The sequence below is a fragment of the Crotalus tigris genome, unplaced genomic scaffold (assembly GCF_016545835.1).
Source record: "Crotalus tigris isolate CLP2741 ecotype Arizona unplaced genomic scaffold, ASM1654583v1 scf7180000024370.6872682, whole genome shotgun sequence".
NCBI lineage: Eukaryota > Metazoa > Chordata > Lepidosauria > Squamata > Viperidae > Crotalus > Crotalus tigris.
In genome coordinates this window covers 3010193-3022943 of record NW_024100540.1, presented here as the reverse complement: position 1 = coordinate 3022943, position 12751 = coordinate 3010193, and the positions used below count along the sequence as shown (strand labels likewise).

Here is a 12751-nt window from a genome sequence, read left to right as displayed (position 1 = left end):
TGTTAATTGGCTTTAGGAAAATGATATGACAAAGCTCTATGCAGAGACTACTGCTGAAAACAAACAACAAATCTGCTGGCTGGAATTTGCCAAGAAAATTATGACTAAGGTATGCCAAAATCATTTGAGATGATATTGATAATGCTTAAATATTAGAGCATCTCTTATAAACTAGTGAAAAGAAAGTTCCTTGGTTTCTTTTTTCTTCAGGATGGTAACAGGAAAAGATTGTTATTTCGAATTGCTTTTGCCTCTCTATATGGAAATGATACAGGAACTATAATTTCCTAATATACTTTACCAAAAAAAGACAGCAATGTTTATATTTTATTTCTTTGAATTCCTAATCACAATTTCAACATTAATAATAATATCCCATATCTCATTCACCATAACTTTGCTTTTTAATATTTGATCCAGTTTGAAAATTGTTTCTACTTTCAAATAACTTCAGAAAGCAAAACTGCACTTTTAAAAAAGTAATTTAAAAATGGAAACAAATTCTACATTTAGTTAAGTATAAAAAGCCAAAACATTTTTGAGGACTGGTTTTTTTCAATGAAATAAAATTCACAACCTTCAGGATTTCATCCCATTTGTAGTTCTTCGGTATAACAGTTCGTATTTACCATTGACGGCATATTTTTGTCATTGCCCAAGAACACTGAAATAAAACTGTGAATAATATTTGGGCAGTACTTTTTCTTAAAAGTTCAAAGTGCTTTGTATTAATAATTTCAGTCATTAAGCCAGTACTGGTAGCCCTGTATTATAGGAAAGGGGAGAAGGGCTGAGACATGATTTACCTAAGATAAATCTGAAAAAGAATGTTAAAACTTCTAAAGTTGCACATTTTATCTTATTACCATGAGAAACAGGTAGGAAAAACAATAGACATCTTTGTTCCTCTGATTTTTTTCTGCTCCCTTTTCCCTGATTGGAAGCCTAATACTTAAGAGTGTTTTATTTTGCTTGCTTCCTACTAAAAGAACAGAACAGCCTCCTTTTCCTTACCCCTGTCATGTATACGTGATGCAGGCTTTATATCAGAGGATATAATCTTAACAAGATTCATTTGTTTTTTAGTACTTAAGTATATGTCTCTATATATTCTTAGATATACTGTTATGTTTTGCTAAATACAGAATCCAGTAAATAATCCGAAGGATTCCGTGTAGTTGTTTTTTTTTTTTTAAAGTTTCCTAGAAGAGTTTAGTGAGTTCGTGGCTCAGTTAAGCTTTGATTCTTAATCCCAGTTTAATCTCACTTTTTGTGGGTTAACTAAATGTTGCCACATACTCCAAGGAGCCAGTCATATAGAAGTTTAGCACTGGAAGTAAATTTCATAGTATTAACGAGTCAACAATTCTTTCTTTTTGCTTTCTCCCCCCCCCCTTCCCTCCCCTTTTCTTTCTGCAGAAAGAAGTAAGTGATGCAGTGCAGGTAATGCATGAACAAACCCAGCAGTCCAAAAACATAGATGAATCAGAAATCCTGAAGTCTCAGCTTAAAGAGGAACAGAGCAAGAAAGCCAATGTGCAGCAGGAACTGGAGGAGCAGAGAAATAAACTTCTGACACTGAAAACTCAACGGCCCATTGAAAGAATTGAGGAGAAAGAAATGATAGATTATTATAGAGATCCAGTTCTGGAGAGTGATCTTGCTAAAATCTCTAATCAAATTGAGAATGAAAAGAAAAAAAGAGCAGACTTACAGGCAGATATTGAAAAAGTGAATAATATATTCCTTGAAATGGAAAAAGATAGAAGGGTTGTGAAAAGCCAGCTGCTTACAAAAGAAGTTACAAAAACAGAGAAAGATCCAAATCTAAATGCCCAAGCAACAAGACTCCAAGAAGAAATCAGGTATCTACGTGATCATTCAATTTCTTCTTCTGAAATTGAACGGCTCAGGAAAGAGTTGTACCTCCTGGAGCAAAAGCAGCAAAACATCCGAGAGAAAGTAGTCGTAAAAGAGGTGGTGAAGTTAGAGAAGGATCCAGAAATGCTAAAAGCAATCAGATCACTGCAAATGCAAATTGACGAAGACAGTTTCAAGAAGAAGTCTGTAATGGATGCAATCGCAAAAATGAAAAGCAAAATTGAGGATCTTGAGAAGCTGATTGAAGCAACTGAACCCAAAGTCGTTGTGAGAGAAATAAAACAAGTGGAACAAGATCCAGAGCTCCTAAAAGAGTCTTCCACGCTTCAAAAGCTTATTGAGGAGGAGAGGAACAAGAACGTTTTATTGTCAAGTGAACAGACACAGCTGCAGAGCAAATACAGCAGCATGGAGAAGCTAAAGCCTAGGGTGGAGATAAAAGAAAGAGTCAATGAGATTTTTCACCTAGACCCAGAAACAGAGGAAGAGATAGCACGGTTGAAGAGAGAACTCCAAGAAATTTCAAGGAAAAGAAAAAGAGTTGATCAGGAAGTAGAGACAGCCTTGACTGAACTGAAAGTTCTTAGATCCCAACCACCTACTGTGGAGTTTAAAGAAGTCATCCAAGAGGTGTTGAAAACAGAAAAGAGCCCAGAGGTATTGAGAGAAATAGACCGGTTGAAAGAACAGCTAAACGATCTTGTGAATGCAAATGGTCGGTTCCAAGAACAGCTAATCAGGTTAGAAGGAGAAAGGGATGAGTGGAAAAGAGAAAGAGCCAAAGTTGAAACCAAGGTTGTTACTAAGGAGGTTGTCCGATATGAGGATGACCCTCTGTTAGAAAAAGAGGCGGAACGTCTTCACCAAGAAGTGCGTAATATATTACAAAAGAGAAGAGCAACTGAAGATGCCATCTATGATCTGCAGAATAAGTATATTCTTCTGGAGAGAAGGAAGCCTGAGGAAAAAGTGGTGGTACAGGAAGTAATTGTTACTCAGAAAGATGTGAAGCTTAGGGAGGAGCACAACAGGCTGAGCAGGAGTTTAGATGAACAAATAAGCAACCGACGAAGGATGGATCATGAGGTCCAATTGCTTCGGGCAGCAGTGGAAGACAAAGAAACATTGCTGAACTTCCAAGATGACAGAAACAAAAGGCTTGCTCTGGAAAAGGAAATGCGGCAGATCACCTTGAGGATAAAAGAAATTGAAGAAAGCCCAGTTCCACTTCAAGAAAAAATAATCATGGAGGAAGTAATCAAGGTAGAGAAAGATCCAGTTCTTGAGCAATCGAGCACCAATTTGCGAACTGAACTAGACAAGGAGAAAGTTCAAGTATTGAGCTTCCAGAGGGAATGCAAGAACCTTCAAGCCCAGATTGATGTTCTACAAAAGACAAAGTCCCAGGAAAAGACAATATATAAGGAAGTAATCAGAGTAGAAAAAGACAGGGTACTTGAAAATGAACGAACACGTCTTTGGGATCTGCTAAGCAAAGAACGAACTGCTCGGCAAAATGCAGAAGAAAGTATCAGACATCTGAGAGAGAAGATTGAGAGAGCGGAAGGCATGCAGTGCACATGGACCAGAGAAGAAGCTGACCTCCAGAAAACTCGGAATGTGGCAATGCAAGAAAAAGTCAGTCTTGAAGATGAATTAAGGGAACTAGAAAAACAAAAGCAACAAAAAGCCCTTTTCCTTAGAGAACAGACCAAGCTCTTGAGCCAAAGGACTGAAAGTGATAGGCAAAAGAAGATCCAATTTGGCCAGGAGGTTTCTCATCTGGAATCAGATATACTTATGGAGAAGGATAATATCTATGAAAAAGAGAGGACTATCCGGGAACTCCAATCCAGAATCAACAGAGAAGAACTGAACAATGAGACTCAGATGAGAGAGACAAACCTCTCTACCAAGATATCTATTCTGGATCCAGAGACTGGTAAAGATATGTCACCCTACGAGGCTTATAAAAGAGGCATGATCGATAGATGTCAGTATATCCATTTGCAAGAACTGGAATGTGATTGGGAAGAAATCACAACCCTGGGACCCAATGGGGATGTTTCTCTTCTTCTTGACAAAAAGAGTGGAAAACAGTACTCCATTGATGATGCTCTGCGGTTCAAAAGGATTACAAAAGAAGAATACCAACTCTACAAGGAAGGCAAAATCCCTATCTCTGAGTTTGCTCTACTCGTAGCAGGAGAAAGTAAGCAGAATGCATCCCTTTCCATAGGTTCAATCATTTCCAAGTCTCCAATTTCATCTCCTGTTTTTCAACAAAAGCAAACCTTCTTTTCTTCTGGTCCACAGATGGCTTTCTGTGATGATACTTTTCCTATTGCTGGAGTGTATGACACAACCTATGACAACAAGTACAATGTTAAGTCTGCACTTAGTAAGAAATTGGTGGATCCAATGACAGCCCAAAAGCTTTTAGAGGCACAAGCTGCTACTGGAGGCATAGTTGATCTTATCTCAAGAGATCGCCACTCTGTCCACAAAGCCCTTGATAAAGGACTGATTGATAATACTTATATGCAGAGGTTGTTGAATGCTCAGAAGGCTTTCACAGGGATTGAAGATCCTGTCACCAAGAGAAGACTGGCTGTAGGAGAAGCAGTTCAGAAAGGATGGATAACTCAAGATAATGCCTTTCCTTATTTGCAAGTCCAACACCTAACTGGAGGACTAATAGATCCTAAGAAAACAGGCCGTATCCCAATATCAGAAGCTATCCAGACAGGGCTGATTAGTAGTGACCTGGCTACATTGCTACAAGACGAATCGAATTATGAAAAAGATCTTGTTGATCCTATCAGTAAAGAGAAGATTCATTATAAGGAGGCCATGATTCGTTGCCAGAAAGATCCTTTAAGTGGGCTCCTCCTCCTCCCGGCTACCTCTGAAGGATATCAGTCAACAATCCATTCAGCTACTTTGCCCCACTTCAGGCACTAAGCAAGGCAGTATAATTTTAAATTTGTAAAAAGTCTGAAATGCTTTTAATCCACAAGAGAATTCACTCATTGCCATGTTCAGATGAACAAAGTGTCTGGTAATTATAAATAGCTGTGTAGTATATTATATAGCTGGACTTATTTCGTTATACCAAGTTAGCAGCACTTCATAAAGAAGCATTTCTCAAAGTAGAAGGGATCTAATATGAGAGTAAGTACAGAATCTATTTTAGGGAATAAAGGGATTTTTGAAATAGAAAAAAGTTCAAAATGCTTAGGAAATAGCTCCTTCCTGTATAAAGTCTAAAGGGGTATATGTCACAATACTTGGAGTTTAAAGATCATGCATGCAATAAAAGTTAAAAGACTGACTACTATTCTGTTATTTTTTTAAAAAGCTAACGATCAATCCCCTTTCCTATGATGTATATAGTATAATGCTTCACATATTTCTGAGTCCCTAGCTGGGAACTAGAATTCAGCAACATCTAGAGAACCATAGATTCTCAATCCAAAATAACCATAAAACTATAGAACTCAAAAAGTAGCAGTGCCAAACATTACATGAAAACATAGAGAGAATGCACTTTCTAAGTCTAAGGCAAAACTGTAATAAACAGCAAATCAAATTAATAGCAAATATATTACAACAGAACACACACCAGACATTCTGTACATATTGTAAAAGAGCTCTCTATATAAAATTTAAAATCTCTTTCCATATTGCACTTAACTTCTGGGGAATTCATATATGTATATAGTTTTCTTGGCAACAAAGTGCTTTGCCGTATTCTTTTTTTTTCCTTTGCAGTCTAGTCTATAGCTCAGTATTTCACAGTGGTTTCCCATCTTAAGAACTAACTAGTTCTGATCCTACTTAGCTTTTTGAGATTAGCCATACATGGCTAGGTACTGCCACTTGCCTGGGCAACAGGGCTAGAACCTAGTTTTAAAATGATAACTAGACACTGTGCTATGAAGTTTTCACTGCTTTGTTATAGTATATAGTAGTTCACATTCAAAAGAGGGATACTGATTATAATTGTCTTCAAACTGCCCCTTTTACAGCTATTTTTGATGGTGAGGGGTTCTTGGTGCTCTCTGAGCTTGCTTGTTTTCTTGCAGACATTTCATTATCCTAACTAGGTAACACCATCAGTGCTAGTAAGGAGTGCAGTTTGCTGTCTGCTTATATTCTGGTGTCTTGCCTGTCTGGGTGGGTAGGGGCGGTTTTAGGAATTCTTTGGTTGGGCTATTTACTAATGGCTCTCTGTGGCAGTTTCTTGATCGGGGAATTGCTTACTTGATTGTTGGTCTGAAGTTGACCTTGGAGTTAATCTATGCTGATCCGAGTTCTGATTACTGGTGGGGAAGTGCTGGAGTCTTTTTCTCTTTGGGGCTGGTTGATTGTCTCTTTTGCATGGTCTACAGATGCTATTAATTTTACAACCATCAAAACTCATTAATGCAAAAGTTACTGAAGCATTTTTTTATTTATGTAAACAGGAATATTAACAGTAACATCAACAATTAATGTTAAAATTTCTTAAGTATTAACAGCAATTTTAAAATATAGAAAAGAACTACTGTTGGATGCTGGGTTGCCTTTCTACAAATGCAAAAAAAAAAATAATTACAGTACTTGCATAATAGAACAGGGACATCTCACTGACTTCTTCCAGATTTTCTTTATGCACTGTAATTTCCTATACTGCTCTCTAAAGTACATTTTTAGGGGGCACAAGAGGCCACAAGAAGAAACCTGAATCAGTGTAAGGTTCCCCTCTTTCCATCTCTATATTGTCAAGGTTCCATCAGAAACCAGAGATTTCAAGGTCTCTACCTTCAACCCATATATTTGGCTAAAAGCAACAAATAGAATTTTTCAAGTGTTTATTTATTCGTTTATTTTAGGTCACACACTAATTCAGATTTTGGCATGTTGATGATCAGATTTTGATATTTTTATTTAATTAGAAACTAAAATTCTAATATTTCTGAAAACCCAAACTGCAGCTAAAGAAGCCTCTTAATTATTTAATAGTCTAGATCAGGGTGTCAAACTCGCAACGTCACGTAACACGTCGCGACGTATTGTGACTTTTTTTGCCACTGGCGGCAATGGGGTGGGCGCGGCAGCTTGACACCCCTGGTCTAGATGATACAAAGTTCTTGTTTTTATGGATACATACAGAAAGAAACTCAAGCATATCATATTTCAGTGTGTCTCTGTGATATCTAGTTCCCCCACACACAAACATACATTTTTTTTTAGCATGGTTAGTTTTCAATAGTGTTGTGAAATAGAGCATGAGTTCATATTAAAAAAAGAAAAATCAACATCGCCTAGGCTACTGTAGGATGCGCTAGTCTAATCTAAATAATAATAACCATATCTTGTAATGCTAGTACTTGAACTACAAAAAAGAGTGAATAATATATTACAGAAAGTGGATTTAGTTAAACTTTTTTCTCATTCTACTATTCAGATAGCAAATCGTACTACTCCTTTTCATATACTAAAAGCATTAAGCTTTTTCACCTCTGTTAAAGAAGAACTATCAGTCCTTAGAAGGATCTGTACCATTTACAATTGTCAAAATGTTTGCATGAATATTAAACTGGGCAAAAGGCCAAGAACATTTTAATGATAGTTACAGCTGCTCCTTTGCTATGTTGTTTAGAACGAGACAATCCCATAGCTATTTCCAGCAAAGCATTAACCAGAACTTCTTAATCTCATGATCCATACTGTTCTACCACACACTGTTTAGCATCCCGTGGAGCTTGCCAGAAATACTGGTGGTTCAAAGCAGCTTTGGCTGAGATTCGCTTGTTGGGGTCATACATTAGTAGTTGCTGTAATTTAGAAAAAGAGAAATATGAGCATGCCTCAATCTTTAAATCCTGCCCATTTACAGCAAACCCTTCAATGAAAATTCAAGTAACCCTAAAATAATCCTTTGCAATCCTCATTTTTGACAAAAACAACAACAAAGAGATTTAAGCTAGTCCATTTCTGTCCTAATTATGGTTATACTTGACTAAATGGACCTTTGGTTTGATCTAGCAAGCTGCCTCGTACATTCTTGTTCATACAAAAGTGAGATAATTTGTCAATGCATGCAGAGAGGTCATAATTCATGGAAATGAGAAATTGCCTTCCTTTGAATTTCAAAAACATATGTTGGGCACATTTCAGTTCTTCTAGTGGACACTTTCCAATTCTTATCCCAATTATTAAAAAAACAACCCTAATCCCTTTATAAGTTTTCTACTCACCAGCAGTAAGTCTCGTCCATCTTGATCCAAGTTTGGAATGATCACTTTCATGTCTTTCCTTGGCCATTTGGGGAAATTTCCTTTATAGTCAGGAAGATTTGTGACTCCTGGCCACAGGGATTCAGTAGGAGTGCCAAGTGTGCGGAAAATCCGGAATAGTTGGTCAATTTCAGAGTCTCCAGGAAACAAGGCTTTTCTAGTCACCTGGACCAAGGAGAAGAAGGTTCGTCCACCTGGATCCTTATACATATATGATCTCCATTCTGGGTAACATTACTCTCATCAAATAAAATGTTTCCATTATAAAAAGTCTGGTATAACAAAACAGAGCTATCTAATAGCCCAGTGGTGGAGAACCTATGGCACGCGTGCCAGAGGCGGCACTCAGAGCCCTCTCTGTGGGCACGCATCCCGTGCTCCAGAGATGGCGAGGGAACTGGCCCCCGCCGTCCTAGCCCCGCCCACCCAGTCTGCCACGACCAACGCGGCCACGCCCACCTGGCACCCGGTGATAAATAAGTGGGGTTTGGGTTGCAGTTTGGGCATTGGGTCTCTAAAAGGTTCGCCATCACTGTAATAGCCTATCAAGTATCAATGGGAAAAGAGCAACAGACCTCTACGAGTCTACAACTCTTCCAGTATACTGTTTACAAAATATTCATAAAATTCTTAATTATCAGTTTGATATCCTCTGTCTCTCCTTTGCTCCCTTCACCATCAACTTTGTGACACCACAGCTAGATTGTCTCTAGAAAGACCAAAAGCATTACAGATGATGAGATACTGAAAATACTTTAGGATTCTGCATTTCAAGAGGAACATCTTAACCCAACTTCTATTCTATTCATCGGGACATGTATAATATTCATACATGAAACTGAATTATACTAAGCTTTTGTAAGCTTTTGGACCTCAGTGTTTTGCATCCCAATGGCTGTTTTTTCAGTGTCTGGTTTTGGGGAAGTCAGTCTATCGCAGTGTTTCTCAGCCTTGACAATTTTAAGGCATGTGGACTTCAACTCCCAATGCTGGCTGTGGAATTCTGGGAGTTGAAGTCCACATGCCTTAAAATTGTCAAGGTTGAGAAACACTGGTCTATCAGTTTCTGAAGCTGCTCTAATACTTCCTCTGAACTGAAGTGGTTTTGTAGACCTTGTGAGCAACCTACATATGAGCCCTTTTGCCTCACATGCCCTGGGCTCAGGTTAGGCATTATTCTCTCCATGCCTGCGTAGAGTTCAGTACTTTGGAGCTAGTCTAATCTAATCCTGCCTCCACTTAGAAATAATTTCCCTCTCCAAAATCCATCCACCATGGCAACACGCAGCTACTGTCAGAGCTATTGGGAAAAGGGCCCACGTGATATAATTCCACTTTCACAATTCATATCAATTTATAAATGCAACAGAGGAACAATGGCAAGAAGATCAGGAAACCTTTGAAGAATTTCAGTGGGTTTGTTTAGACTTCTTAAAACTGACCTTCAGTTACAAAGCTCCTGAGATTTTTTTGCAAACTACCAAATATAACAAATGCATGTGCTGAAACACGTAGGAGAGATTGTCTCAATTTCAGTAGCTCAGTTTGGGGGAGTGAAATTTAAACAACCTCCCGGGCAAAAATTATGCAATTTCCCACTGATCTTTGGTTGGAAATGAGCCATTCTAATAACTTTTTTTTTTTAACTCTGATTCTCCTGCCATTTTCCTGGTTCCGACCACTCAGAAAAGAGCATAGAGCTCTTTTGCCTAAAGCTCTAACTGACCCCCTGTAGAGAGAAGTTTAGAAATTAGATTAAATTATCTTTGGAAACTAATTTTTAAGCATAGGCTACATTTATGAACTCCTGCCATTTCAAAATACAGCATTGCAAAAAATGCCAGGAGAAGGACTCTATACACATTTATTTTAGTATTTAGTAAAATCATGCTTGTTCTCTTAAACACCAGCAACCTCCAGTGGCTGCTTCTGTACCAGCCTTATGAACCAATGAACAGTTTAAGGCAAAAAGCAAAGAGAAAAATTATGTATGAAGCTTGAGGGAATTTAGTTAGATGCTGAGACTTAAGACTAATGAAGTAAACTAAAGCGTAAACTTTTAATGGCATGCTGGCGCATAATACTTGAAACATAAGGATTTAGGAGCCATGATGATGCAGTGGTTAGAATGCAGTATTGCAGGCAAACTCTGCTCATAGCCAGCAGTTTGATCCTGTCCGGCTCAAGGTTGACTCAGCCTTCCATCTTTCTGAGGTCAATAAAATGAGGACCCAGATTGTTGGGGGCAATATGCTGACTCTGTAAAACCACTCAGAGTGTACTATAAAGCACTATGGAGCAGTATATAAGTCTAAGTGCTACTGTTATTGCTAATGCTGAATTGCCTTTAAATCTTCTTCGCCCTTCCTTTTAGCAATTTACAACTGCTAAAACTAACCACCTCTCTAGGATAGGCGAAGGCAACCCAAAGGCTACTTGTAGTCCCATTGTCATCCTGAAGCTATCCTTGTATTGTTCTGTGAGGCTTAATGCATATTGTTTTTCTTTAACTCCTCCAACTAAAGAAAAAAGAAATTCTTTAGTAATACCATGACATCATCAGACATGGCTGACCAACCTCAAATTAGGGTTTTAACAATTAGAAACAATAGGATATATGTTTCATGATATCTTTTAGGATGTGCAGTGATGAAGAAAAGGGAATTTAAAAAGAACACATGGGCACTCACAAAGCACTTCTTTGCATATGTATTTTTCATCATTTATACTGTGATTATAATGTTTCTCTGAAACAGAAAAAGATGAAGAATGTTACCATTTCTGCAAAAATACACCCAATGCTCCAGATATCCACAGCTGTTGAGTAATATTTACAACCCAGTAAAATTTCAGGAGCCCGATACCATAAGGTAACCACCTAAAAGGAATCAAATTTAATGGGTTGTTTGATTTATAAGATCTTCTCAGGTTTAATTAAAAACATTTATTATTATTGAACCATTAAGTCCAAAGCACACTGAGTTCTCCAAGTCATTTACTACAAGCTACATCTATACAACCTGCTGGAATTCAACATTCTCTATTACTGGTGGTGAGAGAAGCTTTGTATGCCTTGATATTCTCTCTCTTCTACTTTCCCCCTTTACTGGAAAGCACTGTACCTCACAGTAGGAGAAAAAGCAATATCATGTGGGAGATGGACAGAAACACAGGCCAAAGAACTGGTGGAGGAATAGCCTCAAAGGTCAAAAAAGAAAAAAAAAACTCTGTCCTGGATCAACCATGTTAGGTGGCTTCAACAGAGATTTTTATAAAATTGATAGATATATTGGGACACACATTTTTTATAACCAAAAATCCAGGAATGTTCACAGCCCAGTGCATATGAAAGTCTTGGAGGCTGCATAGAGTGTGTAAAAAGACATAAATCCTTTCTCTAATTTAACACCTTCTCATTCTAGACTGGTGGAGATTGGCTGTTTTACAAAATTTACCTTTACCCTCCTCCATTTGCAAAATAAGCTTGTTTGCTCTACTCCCCAAAAGAACCCTTGCCTCTTTAATGGTTGCCAAATAGCATAATGCAATTGTTTGAAAATAATGGCCGTAATGATGCCAAGGGAATTACTTTCTATCCTTTCCAACCCAACTGAATGTTCGAAGATATTCCACAAAAGGGCTCAGGATCCATCTTCAGGATAACCCTGAAAATAGACTAGAATGGATCCATATTTAATGCAAGGGAAGCCTCTAAAGAAAGATCAAACTCAAAAATCACAGAATCTGACCGGAAGCTACACAGAAAAAAACCAACATCCCCAGTTCTCCAATGCTACCAATTGTTCCATTTAACACACTAACACACACACAAACACACACTTCCTTCCCAGTCATAAGATCCAAAATAGAGGTGCTATAAGGGGTTAGAAAACATTCCAGAAGCTGTGCTCTGCATGTTTTCTCTACCTAGCTTATATGAATCTTGATCTAAAATCTCAACTAGTTTGATACGTCACAATACAGTTACTTTTGATATGACTTATAAACCATGTTATAAACTATGATTAATCAAATTCTGGGCTTTTCCCCATTTGTACCTGAACACAGGATGAATGTGCCTGGCAACCTTTTTTTTCTGCCATATCCTCATGATGTTGCCTTCATTTCATTCCCAAACCAAAACTGAGACAGTTTAAAATCCCCTTTTAGTGTGTTTTTTTTTCTGCAAGCAGGCGGTAGTTTTACTCTGGGTGAACTCTAACATAGTGCAGCAACCATTCTATCTGTTGCAGTCAGGTGATCTTTATGGGGTGAGATTATTGCCTTTTTTATACTGGCAGGGGTCCACTCTTTGTCTTATGGCCCCTATACACATCTTCTAGCACCAGTCTGCTTTGGGCAGCAAAAGAGCCCAAATCTTTTGAACAGACCTCTCTCTTGTATTCCTCTGGTCTCTGAAATTGTCACAACCCTAACATGATTTACTCCTTATGTGTGAAATTTAATGGTAAATTTCAAGAGGTTCTTTGGGCTACACCTAAATTTTTGGGGGAGGGACTGCAAACATAACTCCCACTTTCCTACATGCACACTTATTTCTGTGTGATTTCTTTTCAAGGGCTGAC

At 38.0% G+C, this 12751-nt stretch overlaps 2 protein-coding genes across 6 annotated transcripts in view; one reads left to right on the top strand and one right to left on the bottom strand.

Moving 5' to 3' along the window:
- EVPL (envoplakin) overlaps positions 1 to 5216 on the top strand; it is a 44664-nt gene extending 39448 nt beyond the window's left edge. For both annotated transcript variants that reach the window (XM_039328034.1, XM_039328033.1), the window contains exons 21-22: positions 17 to 109; positions 1420 to 5216. In XM_039328034.1, coding sequence (XP_039183968.1) covers positions 17 to 109; positions 1420 to 4845 — 3519 coding nt within the window. In that variant the 3' untranslated portion in view covers positions 4846 to 5216. The remainder of the gene's footprint in view (positions 1 to 16; positions 110 to 1419) is intronic.
- Positions 5217 to 6720: 1504 nt separating this feature from the next.
- Positions 6721 to 12751, bottom strand: part of CDK3 (cyclin dependent kinase 3) — a 30949-nt gene continuing 24918 nt past the window's right edge. For 3 of the 4 annotated variants that reach the window (XM_039328040.1, XM_039328041.1, XM_039328039.1), the window contains 3 exons: positions 10942 to 11043; positions 8127 to 8330; positions 6721 to 7703 (listed from right to left, as the gene is read on the bottom strand). In XM_039328040.1, coding sequence (XP_039183974.1) covers positions 7584 to 7703; positions 8127 to 8330; positions 10942 to 11043 — 426 coding nt within the window. In that variant the 3' untranslated portion in view covers positions 6721 to 7583. Of the gene's footprint in view, positions 7704 to 8126; positions 8331 to 10855; positions 10913 to 10941; positions 11044 to 12751 lie in introns of those variants that run through there. The other variant, XM_039328042.1, reaches the window with a different exon arrangement.